The sequence below is a fragment of the Rana temporaria genome, chromosome 2, assembly GCF_905171775.1.
Source record: "Rana temporaria chromosome 2, aRanTem1.1, whole genome shotgun sequence".
Classification (NCBI taxonomy): Eukaryota; Metazoa; Chordata; class Amphibia; order Anura; family Ranidae; genus Rana; species Rana temporaria.
The window spans coordinates 110,760,390-110,786,783 of NC_053490.1; the positions used below are offsets into that span (position 1 = coordinate 110,760,390).

Consider the following 26,394-nt stretch of genomic DNA (forward strand, 5'->3'; position numbering starts at 1 on the left):
CTATGTGGTGCTTTCACTAAAGGATGTGCTGGATTTTATTCCCTGCTTTGCAGGGAAACAAAATCCAGCACATCCCCAACTGACAGGACAGAGCACTGCCTTGTTTACAGATTTGCAGATTTCTGTCCAGTCTGTCTCCTCACTGATCAGTGGGTGCCGGCGGGCATCCATTAGCCAGCACCCACTGATTGGCTTTTGCTGTGACCAATCACAGCAGAAGCATCGCATGTGCACGCCCCCTAGCCAGAAAAGCTACTATGGGGTGGTCACTAGGTGGTTTTAATGATCTATCAATCAATTAATAAATAAAACTGTTGCTAAAAAAAAAACGAAAACCCCCCAAAAAAAACAAGGCTTTTTTGATTACGGACCCTTATTCATTTTTAGCATCAGACAGGCATACAATACAAACATACACACAATAAAATGCTATACTAAGACAATCTATTAAAACTACTAATAATGAGTTTTGGAAACACTGTCTCTGCAGCGAGCCTTCATATGCACGGCTGGGACAAATGTTGCTGGAGTATGACAACCCGCTAAAAAAACTAAGTGAAGAATTTGGACCTCATACTAAGGTAAGTGACTGTGGTTTACATTGCTGTGTAGTGTGTATCCTACTCACATTTATATAGACATTGGCAATATCTAAAGTATCCCGCTGACACACCATCACAAGTATAATGCAGGTACATACCGATACATTGGAAAATGCATGCTCATCACCAGTGTGAATGTTTTCCTAAATGTAGCATGGCAGCACAAAATAATCTCATTGTCAGGATAAACGCAAGAGCAATATAACATGGTCTTGAATATTAACGCAGCCACAAAATGTCATAAATGTGATAGCCTCCATAATTGGCTTTTCTAGGATCTCTGGTACCTTTGCCAGACTGACATATCTAGATGGTTTATGTCTGACCTTTTAAGAAATCCATCTGAGGTTTTACTATTACAATTTTGTTCTGCGTTGCTATGGTTTTATGTCAACATATATAGGATATGCCATTATGCATTTTTCTGCCTTTTCCATCCAGTCCAAGGAAAGCCGATGGACAGGAAAACATCCATTGCTTTCAATATAGTTGAAAACATAGTTTGCTCAGTTTATGTTTGTTGGAAAAATCTAGTTCAGGTGCACTGACTTGCAGTTTGCCATTCATGTTAATTTAAAGCAATTTTATTTTTAAAAAGCACAACACAACCAAAATACACATCAACACAATGCATGCTAACATAGGCATTTAGATGGGACAAGCTCTAAGACATTTGTCAAGTTAGTCACCATCTATCATTTCACAGGTGTCAGAATCAGGTTGTTTTAGGCCGGGTTCACACCTATGCGAATTGAATGCGCCTTTCCCCGCATTTAATTTGCATAGCAGGAGAATGTGACTGGCTCTATATGAAGCTGGTTCACATATCTCCGCAGCGGGTCCGGTGCGGTGTGCCGGGAAAATCTGTGCTTTTTTGGTGCGTTTCAAGTTCGATTTTTGCCCTAATTCAGGCTGAAATCGGACCTGAAACGGTGAACCAGCATGCACCGGACCCCTGCTGTGAGCCGCATGCGGCTATGGTGTGAACCCGGCCTAAATGTTATAAGTTGTGGATCTTTACAGATTTATGTAAAATTAAAAAAGTGGATAGCTTTTTGACTAGAAGATTTTTTAGCTCTGATCTTTGCAAAGAATATTGTACCATGTATGTAGCACTGACCCCCGAAGGAGCTGCTGGTTTAATTTGGGCCTGCACTCTACCAATAAACCCCACTAACTTGGCTCAATCCCCTTGGCACAGCTGTGATGCAATGCAATACAATACAATGTAAGACAATACAAAATACCTGTATTATAACCCCAGGATCCACTGACTGCACTTGAAGTGAAAATGCTCCTGGTGTAACTGCAACAACTATTTTAAAATCGCTTGAAACTTCAAATTAGATAGGCCTCAAGCCTTCTCAGTGTCAGTTTCTCTGCTCCTCTGTGGAACTATAAATCCCAGTGAGGCCTGTATATGAGTCTAACTGCGTGTAAACTTAGCAAACTGTGGGTCATGACCCGCTCACCCACTGGATCGGAGCTCCGGGTAGTAACTTTTGTTCAGGGCCCTGTGATTGCAACTTGCTTCTCCGTCAGCTCCGTTCAGCTCCGCTGGATGGATCCGGTTCTCCGGTGCTCGGATGAGTGTCTCTCGGTCTCTGCAATCCGGCCACTGTCCCTCGGGCACCCTCAGATCACTTGCCCCAACAACCGGGATTGTTTTTCCTTGTCTCTCCTCGTCTCCAAGGCAACCAAAAATACTAAACAAAACATCTCTCTGCATTACCAGTATTTGGTCACTAGATGGCTCCAAATACTTAAACATAGCAATGTCCATAGACATTGTATTAAAGTATGCAAACACACATCGATATACAAGAATGTCAGCGCTACATGTATGAAGCTCATCATATACATTACAATCTGACTGTGCAGCCAACAGGACCAACCAATGAGCAAATTTGGGCAGCTCCATCGTGAACCGCCCAAGTTTTACACCATGTATGGCCAACTTTAATAGCAAACTTTGAAACATTTAGGAAATAAGGTTCTTTTGTAGGTGGAAAGATACAAACTAAATACCATTTGATTCTGACATGCGTACACAAACAAGCCAGCATTTGTTTGGGGTGGAGGTGTAAAAAGGATACCATCTGACTCCAGCAGCCTCCTGTTTGTAGTTTCATGTGTGTCTCTCTGAAGCAAATTTCCAGACTACACAAAAATGTTAAAAAAGTTAAAAACACAGCAGGGTCTTTAGATATTGTCTATTTATGACATAATATATTGTCATATATTAAACCCCCCTCATTACTTTGAATCCCATTTACCTCTATGGTGTGAAGTAGATTTTCAGCAAGTGCACTTTCAATGGGCTGCCAAAGCACAGGTATGGACCAATGCACCCCACCACAACGTAATGTAGTGCATTACCATGCTTTGTGGTAGGCTGCAATGAATGCACTGTTTTTCCTTGCTGTGTTAATATATTGTGCTTTAACATGTGTTGCAGTAAGATTTGCGATTCCAGCCATAAAGGTGAATCTGATCGTCAATGCTGTGGTTACTCCTGCAGCAATCTGACTGGTGTTTGGTTTTTGAATCAGGGGGACATAAGGCTGTTTATAGCCTGCTTAAAAATTGCAAAAGCACCAGTAAGGATTTTTTTTTACCAGGAACTGTACCAGGAATACGAGGTTAACGTGGCTTTTGCTTTGTAGCATTCACATTTCATGGCCTTCTGTTGGTCTACTACTACCAAGCCAATAAGCAAAAGCCCTGTTCTTATGGGCACACAGTTTTTTAATGTATTACAGTGATCAAAGCAGCATATTATTCATCAAGCTGAACTCCAGGCAAACAGACAAAGATGCAATTCAAATACAAATGTAGGAACTGTTTTACCTGCCTAAGGATTTCTAAATTTGAGCAGCCAGTGGTGTGAACCAGGCACCCCTTCTCCAGGTCTTGACTCCCTTTGTCATCCATGCAGTTTGGCAATACAGGATCCTGGACCTGTCCCAATCTTCGATTGCACAGTGAAGTAGCTACAGCACACTGAAGTCATTATTACTCTGCTCTGCCCTACTTTCAATGTAAATAAACAGCGCTGTACAATGCAGTAGTCTGATTGGCTCCTATTACTGGCCTCACAGTTCCAGATGTAGTGATGATCAAGTTGGGGTGTAAGACAGCACTGAACTGGTGCCACTGGAGGCTGTCTAGCGGCAGATTACTGTATGGAGAGTATGGAGGGAATTGCTTTCAATTGGTTGTATCCCAGTTTAAGGTGGTAGGTGATAGACTCCATTGGGGTCTAGGGCTGCTACATTACTGATAACGGCAATGGGGGCGTTATCGCAGGGAACACTTGGGGTGAATGGAGAGGAGCGCCCAGTGAGACATTTTTCTGGACACTGGGCGCTCTTCTCCAATCACCTAAGCTGTAGTAATGAGGATTATAGAAGGCATATATCAAGGCAGCTAGACTTACTTAGCTGTATGTAAAAATACATTTGGTTATTTTTAATGAATCATGCCAAGATTCAATGTTTTAAAAAAACCTCAGAGTTCAACTTTTTAAAAATGACTACATAAATGCTGGAGAATATTGCAGGTTCAGCTTGGTTGACCATTGTGTTTGTCTAATTGCAATCTTAGAGTGTGACAGATGCTTTGAAGTCCATGCACTTTCTCTTCTGTCGAAAATCACAATCAGCAGATCAATGGAGAGGCAGCCAACTCTTAAGTTTCCTCAGCAACCCTGCCGCTATGATTGCTCCCTCCACCTCAGATACGGTAAGTAAAAAAATGTATTGAAGCACCGGCATGTTGTGCAGCACTGTGCACTTAGTGGGTAAAAGTACACTTGTTACAGTTAAGATTTAACATTCAGTGCATCACTTGTTGAGGAAGAGTGAACAAAATAGGGTAATACAAATAAGGAGTAAAGAGTGGGCTATAAAACTAGAGGGGGGAGAGTAACAGATGTCAGGATAGTTATAAAAGCATCCAGAATGGTTTAAAAAACTAAACGCTGCCATACATTGCTTACATTTTGTTAGATTCATGCTGAATCAGCCAAAATTTGAGCTGTAAGTGCCCCTGATGGCATCACCTAGTGTGACAAAAGTTGATTTTTCAGTTGACTTTTGATGGGGGAATCAGTCCGAAAATTGCTGGGTGACCAGTGCCTGTATCCAATAAGATATAGTCACTGTTTGAGGAATTCTCACAGCCACTGGAGCTTTCTTCCCTGGCCTTTACAGAATGTTCAGTCCAAATGATCCAATGGTCCAATGTCCTCCTACTCTTTTACTTTTATTTTAGACTTTTATGATACAAAAAGTAAACTGATGTTAACGTTTATGTTACACAAATGTTAAATGTAAATGTTTTGTATATCCTATATACTGTACAGCTTTAATTTTATGTTGATTGGTCCTTTTGATATTTATGATAAATCTCAAATATACATTACTCGTCTATGCTGAACATTGCGCTGTCTTTTCTAGATGCCCTGTGAATGTTTATCTGTTGAGACGATGGAAAGATGGATCTTAAGTAAGTTAATTATCAACATTCCCGAAAGGATCCAAAAACCCCTAATGATGAAGGTCAAACAAATCTTTATGTCTAAACAAAGGTTTTGCAACTTTGGCATGTGCTAGTAAAACTGTACATATCTTTGCAACTGGTAATTGTATTCGGTTAGAGGAAGTAAACCCTGATGGGTTTTACTTCCTCTTTTTTCCCCTGCAAAGTAAAAGCATAATGGGCTAGTATGCATTGTATACTAGCTGATTATGTTGCACTTACCTGTAAACGAAGCCTGCGATGTCCCCGCTGGTGGCCGCATCCATCTTTACCCCTCTTCCTTGCAGGGCTGTGGACTCCGGCTCTGTGACTGGCCACAGTTGCGTGACGTCAATCCCGTGCTTGCATGCGGGAGTCGCCAGTCATGGCACAGGCCCTTTAGAAATGCCACGATCCTGTCCTTTCTTCAGTGCGCATGCGCCGATGACGTTGGCACAATCATATATGTTCTCCTAAACCACGTAGGTTTAGGAGATATTTCCAGTACATACAGGTAAGCCTTATTATAGGCTTACCTGTAGGTAAAAGTGGTGTAACTAGATTTACAACCACTTTAAATTATGTCTTTTTTTTTTTTTGGGGGGGATAAATTGAGCCCTCAGTAAGTGCTAAGTGATATTGGATGTCTCCTGTGTTTTACTATCAAATGAAAACTAGCTTAAAATAAAAAATATATTTTTATTTTTATTTTAGATGGATATTTCTTGCCATGCCTATGACCCATCACCAAAGAACAACCCAAAAATACATTCCCCTGCCTCTGGCGTTTATGGCAAAACAGCCTGTGTGATTAATTTGTTGTTTCACCCGTACTAGGGTGCAAAAAATAATAGTGTACGCTTAGATTTTTTTTTCTTCTACAAGTACCTATAAAATTATAATGTTTGGGTGTTCGAAGTAATTTTCTAGCAAAAAATACTGATTTTAACTTGTAAGCAACAAGTGTCAGAAATAGTCCTGGTCCTTAAGTGGTTAAACTTAATTTGCCATGTAGTTGCCCCCTCCATTATTTTGTTCAGGTCTTTCTGTAAAATTTCTATAGCCTGATGTGAAGTTATTACCCTGCTTATTTTTGTGTCGTCCACAAAAACTTTTGAGCTATCTATACCGAGCTCTTTATCATTTATGAATAGATTAAACAGAATTGGTCCCAGGATGGAGCCTTGGGGTACCCCACTTACTACTCCAGACCAGTCTGAGTACACCTTATTTATCACCATCCTTTGGACACGCCCCTGTAACCAGTTCTCTATCCATGAAAAAACTTTATGGTCTATGCCTACAGACCTCAGTTTGTAGATTAAGCGTTTATGGGGAACTATATCGAATTCTTTTGCAAAATCCAGATACACCACATCCATAGGCCTTCTCCTATCTAGATGGCGGCTCACTTCCTTGTAGAATGTCAACAGATATACTGTAGATATATAGGAAACAATGTTGCCTGCAGTAAACAAGCTTTGGATATAACCATTGCTGTGATAGGGTTCTCTTTAGTATCCAAGGTGAAAAGGCCAAAGTGCCCCCCCAACCCTCGTTAACCATGCTGTGAGTACCTCAGCAGTATAGGTTGCAGATCCAGCCCATTTTGCGCCTGCTGAATTGTTCTAGATGGCTGCCTCTTTTGCCTACTCCTTGGCCTGGCCCTGGATGTAACTAGGATACAATAGAGTTCCCCTTAATGTGAACCTATCCAAAAAAAATAAATATGAGCAAATGTATTATGCATATCTCCAACGCTAGGCCTCGTACACACGGCCACTTTCCTCGACAAAATCCATCAAGAAAAATGCTGGCAGAGCTTTTTTGCCGAGGAAAACGGTTGTGTGTATATTTTTCGTCGAGAAAACTGTCGTGGATCTCGACGAGAAAAAAAGAGAACATGTTCTCTTTTTTCTCGTCGGTAGTCTCAATTTCCTTGTCGCGTTTCTCGTCGGGCTGGTTTACGACGAGAAACACGTTTGCGTGTATGCTTAGAAACGTGCGCATGCTCAGAATAAAGTATGAGACGGGAGAGCACCTTCGGTAAAAGTAGCATTCGTAATGGAAATAGCACATTCGTCACGCTGTAAGGCCTCGTACACACGACCAAACATGTCCGCTGAAACTGGTCCGCGGACCAGTTTCCGCGGACATGTCCGACCGTGTGTAGGGCCGACCGGACAGTTTTCCGGCCTAGCGGACAGGTTTCCAGCGGACACATTTTTCTTAGCATGGTAAGAAACATGTTCGCTGGAAGCCTGTCCGTCGGACATGTCCGATGATTAGTACGACTCATCGGACATGTCCGCTGGACGGAAATCCCTCGCATGCGTCGAAGTGATTCGACGCATGCGTGAAAGCATTGAACTTCCTGGGTTGCGCACGTCGCCGCGTCATCGTCGCCGCCACGTCACCGCGTTTTCTGTCCACGGGGATTTTGGTCTGATGGTGTGTACACACATCAGACCAAAATCTGCTAGCAGACATGTCCGATGAAAATGGTCCGCGGACCGTTTTCATCGGACATGTCTGGTCGTGTGTACGAGGCCTAACAGACTGAAAAGCGTGAATCGTCTCTCACCAAACTTTTACTTAACACGCAGTAACATGAGATTAGTAAAAGCAGCCCCAAGGGTGGCGCCAGTGGAATCAAACTTCCCCTTTATAGTGCCGTTGTACGTGTTGTACGTCACCGCGTTTGAGAACAACGAGGTTTTGTCTTGACAGTGTGTATGCAAGGAAAGCTTGACAAGATTCTTGAAAAGGATGATAAGAAACTCGTCGAAGAAAACAATGTTTCATTTACGACGAGATTCTCGGTCGTGTGTACGAGGCCTACAGACAACAGTTAAAAATGTTATTATAATCTCCAAAACCAAGCCTCTCCTATTAGCTAGCTGGTCAGTCCCTGTAGCATGGATATTGGTGGCAGAAGTGGCCCATGTAAGCTGTCCAGCAGCTCATCTACAGTAGTACTAACATTTTCAAGTTATCCCAATGGGGGAGATTTACTAAAACCGGTGTGCAAAGAATCTGGTGCAGCTCTGCATATAAACCAATCAGCTTCCAGGTTTTATTGTAAAAGCTTAATTGAACAAACTGAAGTTAAGAAGCTGATTGGCTACCATGCACAGCTGAACCTGATTCTGAGTGCTCTAGTTTTAGTAAATAAACCCCAAAGAGTCAACATCCCTAAAAAGTAGATGAATCTCTGCAGAGTGTTTATAATAGAATGAATGCTAATGTCGCTAGCCAAGATAAGTACAAACTGCACTGCAATATAAGCCATTATTTATTACCGCACGTTGGGTCTGTTCTGAGATATGATTTTATGTTCTGCATTACTTTGTAGTAACACAAAACAATTTTATTTCCTAGTTGGATTTCTGCTGTCACACGCAGTCCTGAACTCTCAACCGTCCTGCCTGGAGCTATGGAAACAGACTCTTCAAGGATCGAACTGTATCACTTTAATCCGGGATGATGTTTTGCTAATACATCGTGTTACTGAGGACTTCTTTGGCAGTTTTAAAGGGTGTGTTAAAGTGCCCAGTGACCATTACAGGGGTTGAAATTTTTACTCTCTATCCAAACTCCGTTTTTGTTCCTTAGCTACGTTATATATTTCTGTCTAGTGATACAGCTTGTTTCTACTCATGGTTTTCCTCCATTAACTTCAGCAGTATTCTTTCCCCATAGCAGGGTTGGCAACTTTCAGTAAATTTACAAACAGTTTGTAAAATCCATAATTTTTGCATCTGTCCATAACTGTCCATTATGGACGTGTAGTCTGTATGTCCGCAATGGACATTTATGGACAGATGCAAACATTAAGGATTTTACAAACTGTATGTAAATTTACTGACGGTTGGCAACCCTGCCCCATAGTCAAAAAGCATTAGAATCCTGAAAATTTGGCACTGTAATAAGTTACATAGATTTATTGTGTTAAAGGCATCTGGTTGGAAAATTAACATATTTAAATCTTGAAATAACTATTCAGTAACCTAGACATTGTGCTGAAAACCTTAATGTTAATAGTCTTACCTGTTATAGCAGTTGTGCTGTGGATCTTCATATGACTCTGCAGTTCAATAGGAACCAGGTATTGACCATGTTACTCAAGGCACTCCATAATCTAACACACCTGGTCAGACATTTCCCCTCTCTTCCTCACTATTACATGATGAGGGGTGTAACCATTATTTATTTTTACCAGCATAAAGCTCTGGAGTGGGAAGGCAGTACATTCTCGCTATGAGAAATACATTTTTAAAGTGTATATAGAGAAGACCCTAACAAAAAAATGTTCTTGTTTGCTCCCTTTTGGTCTGTTTAATACAGCAGTGGAAGTAATTTGTTATATGACTTTAATAAGTGCAAACAAATCTGTTGCCCTTGTCAGAAATTCGGGATTGTCCTGTGTACTTTGAGCGCTTCCTATGTTATATAAAAAAAAAAAAACTCCTAGTCCTTATTTGGGACCACAAAATGAGGAGCCTTTATGTTGTAAAGATCTCGGAGTAGGAGTAGTCAAGTAGTTTAGCAAAAAAAAAAGTGGGCAGGGCTGACACCACTCATTCTATAAAGAGGCTGCGTGTTGTCAGCCCACAACAGGGCTTAAGATCTGAAGTATTTTTCCATACTAGCAGTGTCTTTAACCGTTTCCCGCCCGGCCCATTTAACAATGACAGCTGGGCGGGACCGTTCTTTTTCTGGGAGAACATCATATGATGGACACAGTGCAAAGATATATTTTATATACTGCACATGCATGCTAGGTAGAGTGTACCACTTGCATGTGTTTATTGTCTCTTAAAAAAGACTCTCTCTGACAAATATGTTATCATTTTTTCTCCTAAAAAGAGTAGTGTCATCTTTGTTAAGGCATCATCCAGGATCAACATCTCCTTCTTGGACTAGGATGCTGGCCCAGAGATTACACAGTCAAGTAAATTCCAGTTCCTGCATAGAAGTCTTTATCCTTTGGCTGTGTATGCTGTACATGTAATGGCTCACATATATCAGCCACATGCAGCTACCTCCCACTATGACTATGGTATGGCAAAAAAAAGCAAATATTGGAAATAGCCTTCCCCTTGCAACCATTATTTACCCAAGATACTCCTCTTAGACCTTGTCTTAGTTTCTTGACCGGAGCACAAGCCCTATTTTTTCATTCAAAAATGTTTATTTTTTACCATTGCTGTATATTGTGGCATGCCAAGAATTGATTAATGTAGAATGGTAAAGTTACTAATCAGTTATAATATCTGTTTGTACTATATTACATACAACACTTTATTTTCAATGTAATTGCAAACCTTTGCATTTTGACCCCTCGTTAAATATTTCTTTACTCTAGGTATGGAAAACGTGTGGCTGACGTGAAAGAATGCAAAGAACATTTTATGACCCACAGGTCAGTATTTGTTTGAGTTCTTATTTGTCACCTAACTTTTATTTGAAACATCTTTTATATATCCACTTATGTTAAGGAAACTCACAGCAACAAGTGTCCTCTGTTCTGGTGACAACCCAAAATGTTGAATTTCCTTCTCTTTATGTCCCTATGAAAATGGTTATTCGGATGCATAGAGATTGATTTACTAAAACTGGAAAGAGCTAAATATTGTGCAGCTGTGCATGGTAGCCAATCAGCTTTTAACTTCAGCATGTTCAATTAAGCCTTGACAAATAAACTTGGAAGCTGATTGGTTTTTATGTAGAGAGGCACAAAGTTTTGCACCCTCCAATTTTACAAAATCAACCCCAGAGAGATGATGAATCTCCCTGTTAGGGACAGAACAATAAAAATGTAACATTCAGTGAAAGCCAGCATGCCAGGATTAAATCTAAAGAGATTTTATTGGAGTATAAGAATAACACCAACACTTTTGGGACATGCAGGGTGATATTACTATATGGAAGTCATTCTGGCATACTGGCTTTTAATGAATATGGGGTTACACACTACCACCGTGTAAGCCATGCAGGCACCCTCATGCTACTTTAAAAAGAAAAAAAATATGTGCAATATGATTTTTTTTTCAAGGAATAAAAACCTAAGAGGAGTTTTCATCTTTCCATACTATATCCATAAATACACTTTAACTGATGGATTAAAATGACAAAAATGTAAGCCTGCGCAATTTCTAATAGTTGTGCATTATTTCTTATTATGTATACTTATTATATAAAACTATATGTTTTTACACAAGGATAATGATGCAGTACAAGATATGGAAACCCATAAGGAATAATCAGATTTTACATTCCTCTCCTTTTAGATCAAACAGAAGGATGATTACTAATTGCTTTTTATGGGTGTGTGCATTTTCCAAGATGATATTTGCCTGATTTAATAAGCTCAATAGCTTTACATTTTATTGGGCTATAAGTGGGCCTAGATTTAAGATCAATCAAATAGGCTCCTGTCAACCTTATAAAATTAGATTAAAAATTATAGTTATATTTTGAAAAAGTCTAATTCCCCCTTTCCCTTACCATACAAAGTAAACCCATTGTATATACTTCAAATCAACAGGTGACCTGGTGCGGGATCCATGGTCTTCGCTGATTTGGTGCTCCTCTTTTGAGCTGGTAGAGTCTAATGCACTAGTGGACTATTCTCCATAATCAAAAATTTGTCTTGAAAGAGGACAGGCATGCACAAGGCCATATGCTTAGCATTGGGAAGGTGGGGGGGTTGCTATTAAGCCAAGGATATTAAAAAAAGGTGGCTCACTGTGTAAGTGCCAAATCTGCTGTAAAACATTTTCTATGCCGTTTTATTTATGCGCTTCTAAGGTTTGACCAATACTTAAGTGACTTAGATAATATTTAATTTGATCCTTACAGTGGCCAGTTTCATCGTGCCAGACGTGCATACCTCAGGTCGGCAGTGAAGGAATTGGAGACCATTTTGTCAGATGAGCCAGGACTGCTGGGTCCAAAGGTAAGATGTTCTAGAACAGTGATTTTTCAGAACTGTTCTCTGGCTTTAACCACAGTGCATCTTTCTGGATATACTTATAATAGTACATGAAAATATGGATATTTATTTTCAAAGTAGTGATTTATCCTTACATATCTCTGAAAGAAAATCCAACATGTTTTGGCTGGGAGTCCTGAGGATAGGGTTAATACCTAATGTTCTAAACTCATGAGGTTCATTATATTTGCATTTAAGTATACTGAATTTATGATTCAATTTGTTTCAGGCTCTGTTTGCTTTTATGGCTTTATCCTTATGCCGGGATGAGATTAACTGGCTGGTACGACATGCTGAGAATGTCACCAAAACGAAGACTCCTGAAGACTACATGGATGCGTAAGAACAAAATGACTGTAACAGTTGTACCTTGCCTTCAACTACAGTACAATTTTCCTACAGCTAAATGTGTAGTGGGATAGAGGGGGTTCACAATTTTCAGATGAATGTATACTGAGCACTCTAAGAACTCATATACAGAGACTTTAGACTCAAAAGTAAGTCAAATACAGAATACTTTCTTGTGCTCCTGACTTGCCTTTGAGTTGCTCAAGTAGTTTATTTAAAAAAACAAAACATGTAATGTGGAAATTATATAAAAAGGGTGCAAACGTGAGCGGCCTAAGATTGCACTTCCGGCGCCAAGGAAACTGAAAGACTCAACCCGAGTGTGTTAGAGGTGGAGATAAACCAAATGTGTGTAATAAAAGCAAAGTATGCTGTGAAAAAAGAATATGCCAGAGGTAGTCAAATGGCATAGACTTTGTGAGCAGCTATTTTTAAAAAGGGGGGTAAGACCCTTTCAAGTATATAACAAGTAGAATCAATAAACGTAAACCGGTGTTCAAATTGATAAAAACAGCGCTAATAAGTGGATAATCATCCAAATAAATAAATAAATATAGTGGTGAAACCTGAATGATACTGATGGTGTGGAGGGTGATCTATAGCTGGTATAAGTGCACCTGGCACCAGATATTGCACCAATGATGTGGATAAATCCCAAAACAAATAGTGGGATATGTGCTTACCACAAAAAAACAAACATTCAGATCAAACTGGCACTGTATGGGTTAATACTCAAGCAGGGTCATATGTGGAGACAAAAAAGACAATAACATGATCATGGTACAGTATTGTCTACACAACAGCCCATTAGCCAAGCTGGATGACAAGTCCCTAGTGTATGCCCGTACAGTGATTATGAATGAAAAAAGCCAAAGGAAACGAGTTCACCGCCTCTCACTGGTGTCCTCCCGTCCACAGGGGCCGCGCTAGTGCTGCGGATGCGATGGTGTGCTGTGTCCTGGATACGATTGGATGATGGTGGAGCGCAGTGGAACGCACAAAGACTTCCTGTGTAGCGCTGTGTAGCCACGCACTGACGCGTTTCGTCACTTCCGACTTCAGTTGAAGTCGGAAGTGACGAAACGCGTCAGTGCGTGGCTACACAGCGCTACACAGGAAGTCTTTGTGCGTTCCACTGCGCTCCACCATCATCCAATTGTATCCAGGACACAGCACACCATCGCATCCGCAGCACTAGCGCGGCCCCTGTGGACGGGAGGACACCAGTGAGAGGCGGTGAACTCGTTTCCTTTGGCTTTTTTCATTCATAATCACTGTACGGGCATACACTAGGGACTTGTCATCCAGCTTGGCTAATGGGCTGTTGTGTAGACAATACTGTACCATGATCATGTTATTGTCTTTTTTGTCTCCACATATGACCCTGCTTGAGTATTAACCCATACAGTGCCAGTTTGATCTGAAGGTTTGTTTTTTTGTGGTAAGCACATATCCCACTATTTGTTTTGGAATTTATCCACATCATTGGTGCAATATCTGGTGCCAGGTGCACTTATACCAGCTATAGATCACCCTCCACACCATCAGTATCATTCAGGTTTCACCACTATATTTATTTATTTATTTATTTGGATGATTATCCACTTATTAGCGCTGTTTTTATCAATTTGAACACCGGTTCACGTTTATTGATTCTACTTGTTATAATGTGGAAATTATGCTTATAAAAGTCAAGTGGAGAAAACAGGTTTAGTCACCAGTGTTGCCTGCGGGCTCCGTACAACTGATTTTCTTTTTTTGGTAGAACCGACTTTCTGTGTCTTGTGTGTCTGTGAGTAGGTGGCCATCTTGGTACAGGAGCAGAGCTTTGTTTACTCATGTCAGACCCACCCGCATGATGGCAGGTGATCTGTTGATCAAAAAGAAGCAAAAGAGGTAGTGAAAGCAAAGATCCACAGAATGAATGTTGACCTTTCAGTGTTATGGACCTTTTTTCATTTACTTTACTGTACAATCACATGTTAGGAAGGTCACTGATGTTTTTTAGGAGGAATTCATGGAAAAGGGTAGATATTTCAGAGCACTGCTTAGCCTCACTTAACATAACTAGATGTTCCCTATAACACAGCAAAACTGCACTTTTTAAAAGTAAAGGGCCAGATCCACAAATATCCTGCGTAACTTAAATCTTCCGATTTAAGTTACACCGCCGCAAAATTTCTACCTAAGTGCCCGATCCACAAAGCACTTACCTTGAAATTTGCGGCGGTGTAACTTAAATGTGTTCGGCGCAAGGCGTGCCAAATCTAATGGGGCAAGTCCCATTTAAATTAGGCGCGCTCCCGCGCCGGACGTACTGCGCATGCTCCGTCGGGTAACTTACCCGACGTGCATTGCGCTAACAGACGTCGCTCCGACGTCATTTGCTTAGACGTTAACGTAAATGGTGTCCAGCGCCATTCACGGACGTCTTACGCAAACGACGTAGAGTTTAAAATTTCGACGCGGGAACGACGGCCATACTTAATAGGGCTTAGTCAAATAGGACTCAGCCCTATTTTTACACGGCGTAACTCGACGTAAACGACGTAGATTTAGCGCGACGGGCCCGTCGGAACGTTTGTGGATCGCCGTAAGTTTTCATTTGCATATTCTAGGCCGGCCGCAATGGCCTCGCCACCTAGCGGCCGGCCTAGAATTGCATCCTTAAGATCCGACAGTGTAATTCAATTACACATGTCGGATCTTCTGCCTATCTATGGTAAACTGATTCTGTGGATCAGTTCCATAGATAGAAACAGGGATAAGACGGCGTATCAGTAGATACGCCGGCGTATCCCTTTTGTGGATAACCCCCATAGTATTTATTATATTTCAAAGGAGATAAGAGAATACAAAAACAGCGCCAATTGGGCATACCCTGGCGATAATTTGTGTACAGTCAAAGTAATTGAGAAAAAAAAGAAATAAGTGCTAACATGTCGCTTCTAGGTTACGTTAGAATTCGAGGATTGAGTAGTGAACAGCCAATATAAAACAGATATGCAAAACAGACATGCAAATAGGCATAATATATCATCATATAAAACAACTAGAGTAGCGATTACAGGAAATTTCCCAATGGTTTATAGGCAAGTAGTCACAGACAAGTATAACTCACTTGAGTACAAAATCAAATCTTTTGCAGATTATTGAAATGGAAGGGGAAAAAAAAGGTACAGGTTATGATCCAGAGGGAGTGGGGTAGCTAATACAGAGGAGCACTCCTAGAGTCGGAGATCCAGAGATTCCAGGCTTTGGCAAATTGGTTTGTTGATAAATTGGCTTTGGCAAAGGAAAATTCCATTCCAAAAATGACGGTTAAGCAGTTGGATGGTATCCTTCAATAGTGGAGGGTGAGTTGATTTCCATTTTTTCACAATCACCAGTCTTGCTGCAATTAGGATGTGTGTCACCAGAAGCTGTACGTTTTTAGGCCACGTGTGGATAGAGAGAACAAAACTGCACTATTAAAAGGCAGCTTTGTGAACCCAGAAGATACACTGCTGGCACACAACATTGGCTAACTCGAGCATTGAGTACATTTCTCTCTACACTGCTGGACAGATTAGTATTGTTAACCATTGTACGCTGGTATACGCTACCAGTGTATGCGCTTATACCTTGCTGTGCTGAGTAAACCTTTTCCTGGATATACCCTTCTTATATATATTTTTGGTTTACCAGAAAATTATTACACTAAACAATTGTGGCTGATTTATATGACCTTACATCCTGGACTGGCTGATTGTTCTGATACATCTCCAAAGTCCTGTGGCTAAAATTGTTTACATAAACAGTTTTTTCTATCTATATGCTCCTGAAGAAGCCTACTTCTACGCATAACATGTAGAGTGAATTTCTTGTACTTAGATTCACACCCTGATTCGACTATTCCATGTTTATACTCCCATCTGGTTACCGTTATTGGAATCCTAACCATTGTACCACTGGGTTTAGCAATACAATTGTGTATTTTGGAAGTGTTATCAGAACTTGTGTGTGGATCATTTAATAATATTATTACGAATTTTATATGTATAGTCGTTTTAATAATTTTCTATAATAAACAATCTTAATTATTTTACATGGGTTACTCCTGTGCCTTTAAAGTCCATTCTCACATGTTAGGATAGTTGCTGATGTTTTTCAGGAGGAATTCATGGAAAAGGGTAGATATTTCAGAGCACTGCCTAGCCTCACTTAACACAACTAGATGTTCCCTATAACACTGCAAAACTTCACTTTTAGGCTGCGTACACAAGGTCGGTCCATCCGATGAGAATGGTCCAAAGGACCGTTCTCATCCGTTAACCGATGAAGCTGACTGATGGTCTGATGTGCCTACACACCATCAGTTAAAAAAACGATCGAGTCCAACGTGGTGGCGTAAAACACAACGACGTGCAGAGAAAAATGAAGTTCAATGCTTCCAAGCATGCGTCGACTTGATTCTGAGCATGCACAGGTTTTTAACTGATGCTTTTGCATACTAACCATCGGTTTTGACCTATCGGTTAGGCGTCCATCGGTTAAATTTTAAAGCAAGTTCTCTTTTTTTTGACCGAAGGATAACTGACCGATGGCGCCCACACACGGTCGGTTTGGACCGATGAAACTGACCTTCTGTCCGTTTTCATCGGTTTTGACCGACTGTGTGTACAAGGACTTAGAGTATAGGTCCACTTTAAGCATCCTGAATTGATCTGAGCTGGGTCTAAGTTGATTTCATTCACATTGATGTGTATCAGTAAAGAAAAGTGCCTATAACACAAAAGCTCTTGTACGTGAGCCTAAAGGAGCGGTTGTGAATGCTTTTGGTGTTTTTCAGCATGAAAAAAACAACATGGTAAAAACAAAGACTATTTCATAAATGAAAAATAAGCTGGTACCTTTTCTGTGGGTCTGTAAACTGGTTTCATGTAAACAGAATATAAGTGCAGGTTATACTGACGAGATGTATGCTCTGTTATGCTTTTTCTTGCCTATTTAAATTTTCTTTGCATTGTTTATTTTAGCCATATAGCTGAACTGATGTTCTCTATGGAGGAGATCCGGATGTTAGTAAAAAAACATGTGCCTATCATCCAGAAATATCATCTCCAGTATTTAGCTAAGTTTGATGCATTGATCCTCAGTGACATCATCCAGGTATGTAAACCATTAAGAAAAAGGATATAATAAAGGTTAAATTGACCTTCAGAAAATCTACTTTAAACCACCCCTCCCAAACACGAATAACTTGAGGAAAACACATAAAAAATAAACTCAGTTCATGGTGTCAATTGTTTCCTACAGAAAATAAATTATGCCGTTAGTCACTGCTGCCTCTCAGGAATGCTGGGCACTTAAAATCCCATGAAAATGCATTCCTGTAATGGGCTGCATGTGCATAGTTTCAGCACCATGAAAAGTACATTTTGGGAACTGAATTAAAAACATTCTGCTAATTTACACGACTTGCCCAAATATTCACCCACATATTTGACTAGAAATAAGAAAAAAAAAAAAACCTCCAATGTGTTTACAGCATTTGCCTAGGCAACATTCAATTATGCAAGATTCTTAGTTGCAGACATAATAAGATATCAGCTGCAGACATAATAAATTACTAATTATCTTTATTTCATGTGCAAATAATTCTATCATGGTTTTCATGTACAGTAGTTGTTGTTCATGTTTGTTTTTTAGAGTCCCAAAAATACACTTAAAAAAAAAAATCTAAATTTTTTGATGTTTTGAATCAGAAAATGATTTAATTTCCAATGCAAACTAATGAAACAACATAAAACAATGTGTGATTAGTTTTAAACATGCCAGTTTTTTCCTGTAACCCATTTGTAATGGCACTAAATTTACCCCTGCTCATTCACGAAAAAAAGTGTCAAAAAGAAAAAAAAACACACAATTTTTGACAATTGCTTTGTTAAAAATAAAAAATCAATGTCCCCCTATGTAGATCCATCGTCAATCACGAAAAAAAAGCTCTGCAGTCGACGAAGGCTAATCGCCGACTGCCCGCCTCTCTGCCTGACATTTCCTAAATAACCCCCTTGTGACATCACCAACCCAGCATGCACCGGTCAGTGATGACTAATTGGGTCTTAAGGACTCGGTCCCCGTCTTCCCAGCCGGCTCCTTAGAAACCAACAATACAGGCATACCCCACTTATAAGTACACAATGGGTTTATTTACTAAAGCTGGAAAGTGCAAAATCAGGCTCACTTCTGCATAGAAACCAAAGAGCTTCTAACCCCAGGTTGTTCAATTAAGCTTTGGTAATAAAACCTGGAAGCTGATTGGTTTCTATGCAGAAGTGAGCCTGATTTTGCACTTTCCAGCTTTAGTAAATAAACCCCATTGTGTACTTAAAAGTGGGGTATGACAGCGTCGCGTACGTCACTACAGGGTGCATGCGAACCCTGACCTTTGACCGCACGGAAAGTGGCCTGGGATAGCACTGCCCTAAAATTCAAGCACTTGTATCCATGTTCGCCAACCCCCCCGCCCCCCCTGCTATATCCCCCCTCCCTCTAACTTTTCTTCCTCTCGACTTTCTCTCCAGGGCCCTAGCCGCCCCCCTTAGATTTCAGTTATTTTCCACTCTATTTAAAAAAAAGCTAGGAGAGGCTGCGCCCGCGGGACTGCGGAACTCCAGCATTCTTGGCTCTCTGCAATGTGGCCTGTCATTAAATATTTGCTACAATGTTACTGTGTTAACTGTACCCATGTGGGTGCACTGGTAACAGTGCTGATTCTGTGTTTTTGCTGTTTTTCCCTTTTGTTTTCTTCGACATAAATAAAGAATAAAAAAAGAAAAGTGGGGTATGCCTGTATACAGCGTGTTTAAAGAGAAAAAAATTCAGTTGAAAACTGCATGCAAAAATGCATCAAAATGCGGGTTTCAAATGCAAAACGCACCCCAACCGCATAGATGTGAACCTAGACTAAAAAAAATGACTGGCTTTGCATGTTGTTTAGAAATAAAAATATAAAAAGTTCACTAGTCAATCATCTACCACCTAACCTTTTAATTGTTCTGGGTCTCTTCTAGAATCTCACTGTTTGTCCAGAAGAGGAATCTGTGATTATGTCTTCATTTGTAAGCCATTTGTCTGCACTGAATGTAAAACAAGGTACGGTAACTGTTGCTATAAAGTGGAACTCCAGACAAACAGCTAAACACTGTCCACACTGACATCTACCCATCAAGGCACATTATTTTTTTGCATTACCTCTCCCAAGAGCCAGACAAATGATTTTTACTATTTTGCTATCAAAAGATGTTCAGTTGTATCTTGTTATAAAATCTCTCTGTTACTTGCTGCTTCAAGGAGAGAAGATAACACACACAAATATCAGTTAGAATCACTGTCAAATCACTGACAAATGCAAATGTGTTTTGTGCAAGAACACTCAAGCCTCGTACACACGACCGGTTTTCTCGGCAAGAAAACTGCTGGAAGAGCTTTTTGGCATGAAAACCGTGCGTGTGTATGTTTTCTCGTCAAGGAAACTGCCGGGAATCCCAATGACAAAAATAGAGAACCTGCTCTCTATTTTCTCGTCGGGATTCTCGACAGAGTTTTTCCTGCAGAGAAAACCGTACGTCAGTATGCTTACCTGTCCCCAGGTAAACCCGTGCATGCTCGATGAGACTTCGACACATGCGCAGTAGCATACAAGGGCAGTGTAGGGTGTAGCAAGATGACGGAGACGGCATCGAATGTTACGAGCACCGGCTCTTCGTAGTCGATGACGTCACTGCGTTCTTGCCATTTAAAAGAATATCGGTTCTTTTGAATGGCCATCTGTATGCACGGCAAGCTTGCCAGGAATCCCGTCAGGAAAACCAAAGTTTTTTTCCTGATGGGATTCCCGGCCGTGTGTACAGGGCTTCAGTCAAACTGGAAGGGAAAACATTACAGTAAAATGCACTTGTGCCCAGAGTATGCTGCTGGACAGATGAGATTAAATAAAACCTGTTCCTTTTCTGGACATAGATAAAGCATAGACTTGATTTAAGGCCCACATTCACAACGTAACAGAAAACTGCATTGACATTCCTCAAAGTCATTTTAGAGCAACATGATTTTCTAATTTCATATATGTTTATATTCCCCACTGCAGTTGACAACAAAGAAACATTCGATTTTAGAGCCTTAAGACTTGACTGGTTTAGGCTCCAGGTAAGAACACTGTAAGAACATTGTATGCATATAATACTGTATCAATCATTTGTCTAATGCACCTTATCAAATACTGATACAGAGAACATTAAAGGCTAAGTTCACCTTTTTTTCCTCTAAATTCCAGCTCCCCAATGTACCAATATGGCATTAATGTACTTCTTTTGCAAAAATAAAGCTGCTTTTTCATTTATTCCACACACGCTCACCTCACTGTCCTCATGGCTGTATAAAAACACTGCTCGATTACTTCTGCCTTACTTCCTGGTCATGACACAGAAAGGAGTTGACCAGTTGAGGGTAGATGATGCAGGGTATGTGCTAATGGCGTCAGCTGGTCAACTCCTGGTTGTGTCATGACCTAAAATCTGTCTAGGAAATAAGGCAGAAGTAATGGAGCAGTGTTTTTAAACAGCCATGAAGACAGTGAGGTAAGCGTGTGTAGAATAAATGGAAAGCTGTGTTATTTTTGCATAATAAGTACATTATTGCTGTATTGGTACATAGGGGAGCTGTAATTTAGAAAAACAAAAACACAAACAAAGGTGAATGCAAGCAAGCTGTTTAGAGTATTTTATAATGCAGTACTCTCTAGTGTGTTACTAGTGCTAGTGCAGGCAAATTTAAGTTATGACTCATAATTAGTTTGTCAGTCAGGAATTGTGTCAGGGTTACTGCAGGTCAGGCTAGATGGCTTCACTGAGGCAGGTCTCTGGTACCTTCCCCTGGATCTAGAAGTTTGGAGGCCAGGTGGGTCTGATCTGCATACTTGAGGGGACTTGGCTAATCCCTAGGCAGAATATCCTGGCAGCGTAAATGAGTCGGCCCTTAACTGTGGCAAAGCCATGCCAGCATGGGAGTCAAGTGGAGTATGGAGTGCTGAGTCGGTTGGCCTAGGAGAGGACCACTGGGTCTGGGTGGCTTTGGCTTCGAGCTGGGCTTGAGCTGGATTGGAAAGATATCTTGGTTTGAGGAGGAATATACCCTAAGGAGCAGCAGGGAGAAAAGAGGACAGGGTAAGTACATCAGCACACCCAGGGATTCACAAGGGGATAGACAGCCACATGTAGCAAGCTTTCAGGAGGACAGTACTGTGCTAAACCCTTACTATCCCTTGCGATCTTCAGGGCAGCCAGGTGGGCTGGTGGTTGCTGCAGACAGTAGAGCTGGGAGCAGTTCTATAGAGGAGAGGAGATTCCCCTTATATGCAGCTTACAACATACTGTGCCATTTTCTAGAGAGGACTGAGAGATCCTAATCCTCAGGGGACTTTTACTTTTGCTCACTAAGGACTGATGGTGTACAGGGGGAGAACAGTCTACGATTCTGTACATAGGAATGAAGTTGTCCCCCGTGCATTGTTTTAGTCAAGCTGACCATCCCATAACCCCTACACCCCATCCAAGTTATTACCCCTAATAAAACAACAAAACCAAGCCCGGAGACTGTTTTCTTGTGTCCATATAAAAGTGAAAAATATGTGTTGCCTTTCTGTGCAGGAATAGGGGGATCAGTTACCAGCAGTCCTTGTGGGGGTAGTGTTACAACAATAAAAATAAGGAAAGTGAAAATATAGGTGATGCATATAATGCAATGCCTGATTAGGAAAACTGAATATTCCTGAGAGCCTGCACAGCAAAATATATTCAGTTTGCCAACAAAAAGTATCACTGATATTTTCACTTTCCTGATATTATCCATGATTAACCAACAGCTCTAGTTAACTAATAAATACCAATATTCTACATTGTGAAAGCAAGGTGTGCAACTGTTTGGCTGCAATAATTTGTTGCAACACTAGATGTCAGTAAAAGCAAATTGCATTTGTTTAGCAACTGGTAACTTTGTTCATTGGCTTTCATAGCCTGCTGTTAGGAAGACATATAAATAAACAATGTGCACTATTGAAATTAAACAGCTCCACTGCAATGTTTGGCAATAATCACCATCGCTTTCAATAAAACAGGAAGCATACTGAGTGTTTGTAATGGAAACAAATAAATTAAGGCATACATTAGTAAATCCCAGCTGAACAATGCCATTTCTTAGGGATAAAGGACAAGGCCACCACATGCCACATCTGGAGCACACATTTGATCTATTCTGTTGCCATTACTGAGCAAGCATTAGCAGTCTAACAGCTGCTGTTTTTCAGTGAGATGCCTGCACATATATATGATAAGAGCGATTTTGGCATGCAATGTAGAAAGGCCAACGTACTTTCCTTCTAAAGTCTATAATAATGGATGCAAAGAGTTTTTTCCATGCATTTGGCAGACTGCGTGTACCTCTATGCTGATCATTACTAGGCCTAAACTGCTGTGATGTTTCTAAAGTAAGCCTGTATTTTGAAAATTCTTAAAGTATCGTTTATATCACAATGTGCATTATAACACACATTATAGTAATGCTCGCCAACATACAGTGGGGATGCTTTACTAAAACTTGGAGAGTGCAAAATCTGGTGCAGCTCTGCATGGTAGACAATCAGTTTCCATTTTTTTGGCAAAGCCAATCATTGTCACCAATACCCACACATCTACAGCGCACAGTAACATTCCTACACAACAGTCCTGCACAGATTGAAATGCGCTGCATTTCAAATATTGCATGACCTATCTTTCCATACGGTGAGGTCCATGCAGAGGTATTGGGCTACAAAATACAAAATGGGCTTTAAAGTAACACTAAAGTCTTTTTTTTTTTTTGCAAAACCGATACAACTAACATTATTTACATACAATATCTTTTTTTTTTTTCCTCCCCTGAGTTTACTTTTTAAGCTGTCCATTGGCTGTGCTAACACATTTCACATTGAACGTCTGCCCACCAAGCCCCAGTACCAATGGCGTACAATATGATTCTCCTGTACATTTGCGCTCCAGCCACAGGCGTCCACAGAACTTTTTTCAGGGGGGGGGGGGCTTATTTTAAGGTCACCTATGCAATATAAAAAGATATACATTTTCTAGGCTATATTTATATGGGCATGGGACAATTTGATAAAAACAGCCAATACAAAGTGAAGAAGATGAATTATCTCTTACATACACAGACATATCTTTGCAGTAATAGCCGTCCAACTTTCCAGCAATATATAAATCAAAATGCTCCTCCTAACTGCTGTTACCTGTGGTTCTTCTTCTGTTGCTTGCAACTGTATATGCCACTCACTTCAAGTCAGGATTTCCTGTGATGTGATGATGAGTAGTCACTGGCAGCGTATCATTCGGCGGCTCAGCCACTGACTGCACTAAGTAGGTGGCGCAGACGCCAGCCGAATCTACACAACATGTACACAGGCAGGCAGCCAATCACTGAAGAGGAGCAGCGGAACGACCGAGCCATCTCATCCAATTATCGGGCCGGGGGAGAGGGAGGGACATCAGATGTGTCAGGACAGAGAGCAACCGTCTGACTCAGAAAAAAAGTCAGTGGTGGCCACGGCGGCTGCAGCTGGCAACTACAACACCTTCTTGACAATTCCAGGGGGGGGGGCAATTTCCCCCCTAGCCCCTACCTGCACCCATGGCTCCAGCTCCATACTACAGATCTGTGGGCAGCCACTGTTAGCACTGCACACAAATGAAACTCAAGAGGGACACACAGAAAAAGCCACTGTCAATCACCGCAGTTGAGAAGGAGAAGAGGCGTGGCTTATGCTGTGTGCCACTCTCATGCTATTTGTGTGAGCGGTGCTCGCAGTAGCTGCATGCATGGTTGTAGTACAGGGTGGGAGTGCACACCTACAAGAGACTTATATGGGACTCCTTAAGTCAGACATAGAATGGTAAGTGTGCCAGCATGACCAGGGGACAACTTGAAAAGTAAACTCAGAGGAGGAAATGTATTGAAAAAAAGATAATACATGTAAGTAATGTTCTATGTATCAGTTATATGAAAAAAAAAAAATAATACTTTAATGCCACTTTAAAGCCTATTTTACCTCTTTATAGTCTTGCACCTTTGTCTAAGGCTCCATTCACACTGGATGCTAAAACAATGCTATAAAAACGGCAGTAGCTTTGCAGTGAGTCTTTCAATGTTTTTTTAACGTTTTTGCAATAGCGTTTATTAGCGTTTTTTAGCATTTTTTTTCAATTAATCAAAAATTTAAAAAAAAGCCGGTGAGCCAAGTTTTTGAGTGTTTATTGACGTTTATGAGCGTTTATGAGCATTTGACATTTTTTGTGGTCAGAAAAACGACTTCTGAGCTCGAGTTTGGGGGCGTTCAGAAAACAGCCCAAAAACTCGACAGCTGATAAACGTCCAAAAACATCCATGTGTTCATGGACACATAGGATAACATAGAGTGGAGTTTATGGGCTTTTAAAAAAATGCTCAAAAACTTCAAAAAACATCCGTTTATGAGCTCCAGTGTGCATGGAGCCTAAAAAGGAAAACAGAAAGAAAACCTGCTCTTCTCCACAATGCTCTATACTGACAGAGCTGAGTATTAGCCACACCCCTCAGTACAAATGCTCATGCTAGAACTCATATTGCAGACATGGGTGGGGGTTTGACTAGGTCTATGTGAATTAATTAATGCACTGAGTCTTTTCTGGTCTGTAGGACTCTACATACATATTCAGACTCCCTGCACAACTACTTTAGCAGGAATGTGGAATGATTATGAAAATGGGTTGTTTGTGCAATGTATACAGTATATGCCGTTATCACAATTTATGTACCTTATTGGACTTTAGTAGATTTTCAGCCTGAATACAATGTGGGCACCTACACACATCCCTCATTCCCAAGAAACATTGTTGGAAACCAAATTGCTCCTGGCAAGCTAGCCATAGCTCCTAAACATTACTATTAATTAAAAAGTTACTGATAATAAAATATAGTAAAAATAATAATAAAAGCTTGAGCTCTTCCAAATGACTGCCCCAAAATGCATGTTATCATAACATTACGATTACATAATTAGCAGAATAATCCTCAATATATCTATGACATCCCCTGGTAAGATCACACATGGATCTGGTTACTGTTTAGGCTAAGCGAAAACCATATATCATAATATGATCATGCAAGAAAATTATGTTTTACTTGTTTGTTCTTATAACAGTTATTAGGCTATTTAGTTTCCTCTGTATATATTCTGTTTTGTTCCTAGGCCTATACCAGTGTAGCTAAAGCCCCGCTATCTCTTCGAGACAATTCAAATCTTGGGAAAATTATGAATCTGATCATGTTTCACACCTGGATGCTGGACTCTGTAGAAGATCTGATTACTGAGACCTCAGACCTGTCCATCTTTTGGTTGGTATTTCATAACTGTGATCTTAGACATTGCCTTTTATTTGTATGAAACTATTGTTTCTAAGTAAAATACAATTCAGGCAAGTAAAAAACAACACTTTTAATGGCACAAAGGAATAATAAGAGCTGCATTTACTGTCTTTTAAAGTTGCAGGCTCTGTGACTGACATTCAGATGTTAACTTCTAGGGCAGTCATTCTCAACAAGAATTCCGTGGAACCCTAGCATTCATCCAGAGGTTACTGGTGTTTTTTTGAGCTGTGGATTTTTTACCTCTGAACTTATGGTACCTGTATAGTTCCAGGTCCAACGCCATTTAGCAGAGCCAGTGGCATGACACCAATTACCTTTTTTTAGCTGTCTGTAAGGCCTCGTACACATGACCGAGAAACTCGACAGAATCCATCAAGAAACTTGGTAGGAGAGCTTTTTTGCCGAGGAAAACGGTCGTGTGTACGTTTTTCA

The 26,394-nt window shown here is 40.6% G+C and overlaps 1 protein-coding gene across 1 annotated transcript in view; it reads left to right on the plus strand.

The window, feature by feature from the left end:
• Nucleotides 1–26,394, plus strand: part of NCKAP1L (NCK associated protein 1 like) — a 273,575-nt gene that overhangs the window by 44,292 nt on the left and 202,889 nt on the right. The window contains exons 6-16 of the mRNA XM_040340760.1: nucleotides 491–581; nucleotides 4,209–4,346; nucleotides 5,063–5,111; nucleotides 8,505–8,661; nucleotides 10,492–10,548; nucleotides 11,988–12,084; nucleotides 12,350–12,459; nucleotides 17,487–17,619; nucleotides 19,524–19,605; nucleotides 20,600–20,658; nucleotides 25,784–25,929. Coding sequence (XP_040196694.1) covers nucleotides 491–581; nucleotides 4,209–4,346; nucleotides 5,063–5,111; nucleotides 8,505–8,661; nucleotides 10,492–10,548; nucleotides 11,988–12,084; nucleotides 12,350–12,459; nucleotides 17,487–17,619; nucleotides 19,524–19,605; nucleotides 20,600–20,658; nucleotides 25,784–25,929 — 1,119 coding nt within the window. The remainder of the gene's footprint in view (nucleotides 1–490; nucleotides 582–4,208; nucleotides 4,347–5,062; nucleotides 5,112–8,504; nucleotides 8,662–10,491; nucleotides 10,549–11,987; nucleotides 12,085–12,349; nucleotides 12,460–17,486; nucleotides 17,620–19,523; nucleotides 19,606–20,599; nucleotides 20,659–25,783; nucleotides 25,930–26,394) is intronic.